The 2,640-nt window shown below is 52.0% G+C and overlaps 1 protein-coding gene across 2 annotated transcripts in view; it reads left to right on the top strand.

Moving 5' to 3' along the window:
* Positions 1-1,184: 1,184 nt before the first annotated feature.
* Positions 1,185-2,640, top strand: part of Padi6 (peptidyl arginine deiminase 6) — a 16,437-nt gene continuing 14,981 nt past the window's right edge. Inside the window, exons 1-2 of one of the 2 annotated variants that reach the window (XM_031376951.1) lie at positions 1,185-1,294; positions 1,812-1,989. In XM_031376951.1, the coding sequence (XP_031232811.1) occupies positions 1,203-1,294; positions 1,812-1,989 (270 nt within the window). In that variant the 5' untranslated portion in view covers positions 1,185-1,202. The remainder of the gene's footprint in view (positions 1,295-1,811; positions 1,990-2,640) is intronic. The other variant, XM_031376950.1, reaches the window with a different exon arrangement.

The following is a 2,640-nucleotide window of genomic DNA, read 5'->3' as shown; positions in this document are numbered from 1 at the left end:
CACAGGCTAGCTCAGCTGGATCTTTTTTTTTCCCTGACAACACATATGGAATACAATATAGTATTTGGTGGCTTTTTGAAACAGGGCATCATACTGTAACCCAGGCTGGTCTCAAACTCACAGAAATCCTCCTGCCTCAGTATGGGTGCTGAACAGATGACAGGCAGGGACTAGCATATGTGGCTTCACAGTTTGATCTAGAAATGCCATTACTGAGAGAGAATATGAACCTCACAGATGTACCAGCCATCTCCGCAGCTTACAGAGCGTGAGAATGTTGACATTTTGAAATGCACAGTAGAGATACAATTTCCTTTCTGCTTCGTGTGTGTGTGTGTGTGTGTGTGTGTGTTCTCACACCACAGTGCACATGTGAAGGTCAGCCTAGATGGATAACAGCTGTAAGCCAGGCTGCACAGGTTTAATCCATGCATCAGCTTGTGCTGCCCATCCACCACCCCCACCCCCACCCCGACCCCGATGCTAACGAGAGACACAGCTGTGAGTGACTGGCTTATCGTTATTACGGGGGGGGGGATGGGGGGGGGATGCTGATTGTCTGCCTGGACCAGGGATTTTCGGAGCTAACTAGCTTCCTGGGGCTTCTGTAAGCATGGCACTTTACCAGGCACTCCCATTAGTTGCCAAGTAGCACACATCCTAGACCAGTGGTTCCCAACCTTCCTAACGCTGCGACCCTTTAATACAGTTCTTCATGCCGTGGCGACCCCCAACCTTAAGCTTATCTCATCGCTACCTTATAATTGGGGTGGGGTTGTGCTACTGTGAGGAATCGTAAGCATCTGCTATGCAGGACATCGGATGTGTGACCCCCTCTTGAAGCCCAAACAGGTTGAGAGCTACTGCCCTAGAACCAAGATTCCTCCAGTCTTGAGATCATGCACCCAGACCAGTGGAAGGGCTGAGCTCCAAGCCATTAGACTCTGATTTCCCAAGGCTGCAGGGTCCACAGGCAGCAGCTGCTAAAACACTGATGCTGAGTGAAAGGAACTTCCCCTTCTCCAACACCCCTCCTCCCAGAGCGACGGTGCAGAAAAGCAGGCTCACCTGTGAACCCTTAACAAGGGGGCGGACTGGGGTGGTCCTTACCCCTACTAAAGAGGCTGGGAAGCCCCAGAGCCCCAGGCGGTTTCTCGGGTGGCTAAGGGCTGCAGATGGTGGTTAGCTTGGCAAGCCCTACCATGTCTTTTCAGACTACTCTTAGCCTGTCTCTGGACAGTCCCACCCGTGCCCTCTGCATGGTGGGCATGGAAATCACCTTGGACATCAGTGGGTAAGGCTTTCGGTTGTCTGTAGGGGTACTTGTAAAGGAGGGTCCAGGGAGAGTCCCTGTGTTCAGAAGTCTGAGGTTAGCGCTCTCAGCTGGACAGACTGGTCCAGAGGAAGTCTAGTTTGGTCTCTGAGGGTCCTCCGCGATCCCAGTGCAGGATGCTGGCTTACAGCTCCCTCTGCCTCTTGCAAGATTCCCCCCCACCCTTAGCTTTGAGGGTGTCCATGAGGAGTAAGCGAGGGTTGTGGCTTATGGTTGTGGCATCTACCCACTCCGTGCATGGAAGCTGAAGGTTGTATGTAAAGGATTTGATCCCTTGTGAGGCATCGGGGGAGCGAAAGATTGGGGCTGGAAATCATCAAGAGGGAGAGTGGAAGTCCCAGGGTCAAGATGGTAAGAGAGAGGCTGAAGACATTAGGGCCCCCCAAACTTCACTGACTAATCTCTTCAGTCCCTGTAAGATGGATGCAGACCCCAAGGCTGGCGAGTCTCCTAACCTGTATTGTCTCCTACAAACCAGGTGCGCACCGGAGAAGTGCAAGTCCTTCACCATCCGTGGCTCCCCCAGGATCTTGATCCATATCTCCAACACAGTCATTACTGGGAAAGACAATGCCGTGGTCTGGCAGCCGATGAACCAACCCACAGAGGCATTGCTGAGGATGGTGTCGCCCAGCTCCAATGTGGACGAGGACAAGGTGAGCCTCGGAGGGGAGTGGGATGATAGCCTTTGCCTCCCCAGGTGATCTCAATGCGGAAGCCGGCAAGCTTAGCTGAAGGCTGTTGGCAACAGGCCTGCCCGGGGCAGACCTAGCTGCAGCTGTCTGTGGGCAGGGAGCAAGGTAGTGAAGGGATGGTGAGTGGGTGGAATCTGCCCATCTATGTGTCAGTGGAAGACAGTTTCCTTCATCGAGTGGCTCACTTGGATAAGCACTGTACCTTGAGTAGGCCAGAACCAATGTTATACACTGAGCCGACATGCATACCTATTAAGCCCAATTAACCAGGAGGAGGAGCAGTAGTTCCAGGTCTTACCTGAGCTACAGAACAAGCTCAAAGCCAGGGCAAACAACTTTAGTGAGACACTATTTATATTTTTTTTTGTCTGAGACAGGGTTTCTCTGTGTAGCCCTGGCTGTCCTGGAGCTTGATCTGTAGACCAGGCTGGCCTCGAACTCAAAGATCGTCCTTCCCCTACCTCCTGAAGACTGGGATTAAAAGTGTGCACCACTTGGCAAGACACTTTTTTAAATTTTTTTATTTTTTATTTTGGTTTTTCGGGACAGGGTTTCTCTGTATAGCCCTGGCTGTCCTGGAACTCACTCTGTAAACCAGGCTGGCCTCGAACT

Source organism: Mastomys coucha, unplaced genomic scaffold (assembly GCF_008632895.1).
Source record: "Mastomys coucha isolate ucsf_1 unplaced genomic scaffold, UCSF_Mcou_1 pScaffold18, whole genome shotgun sequence".
NCBI lineage: Eukaryota > Metazoa > Chordata > Mammalia > Rodentia > Muridae > Mastomys > Mastomys coucha.
Note: the sequence above shows the minus strand (reverse complement) of the source record. Positions and strands in the feature narration are given on the sequence as shown.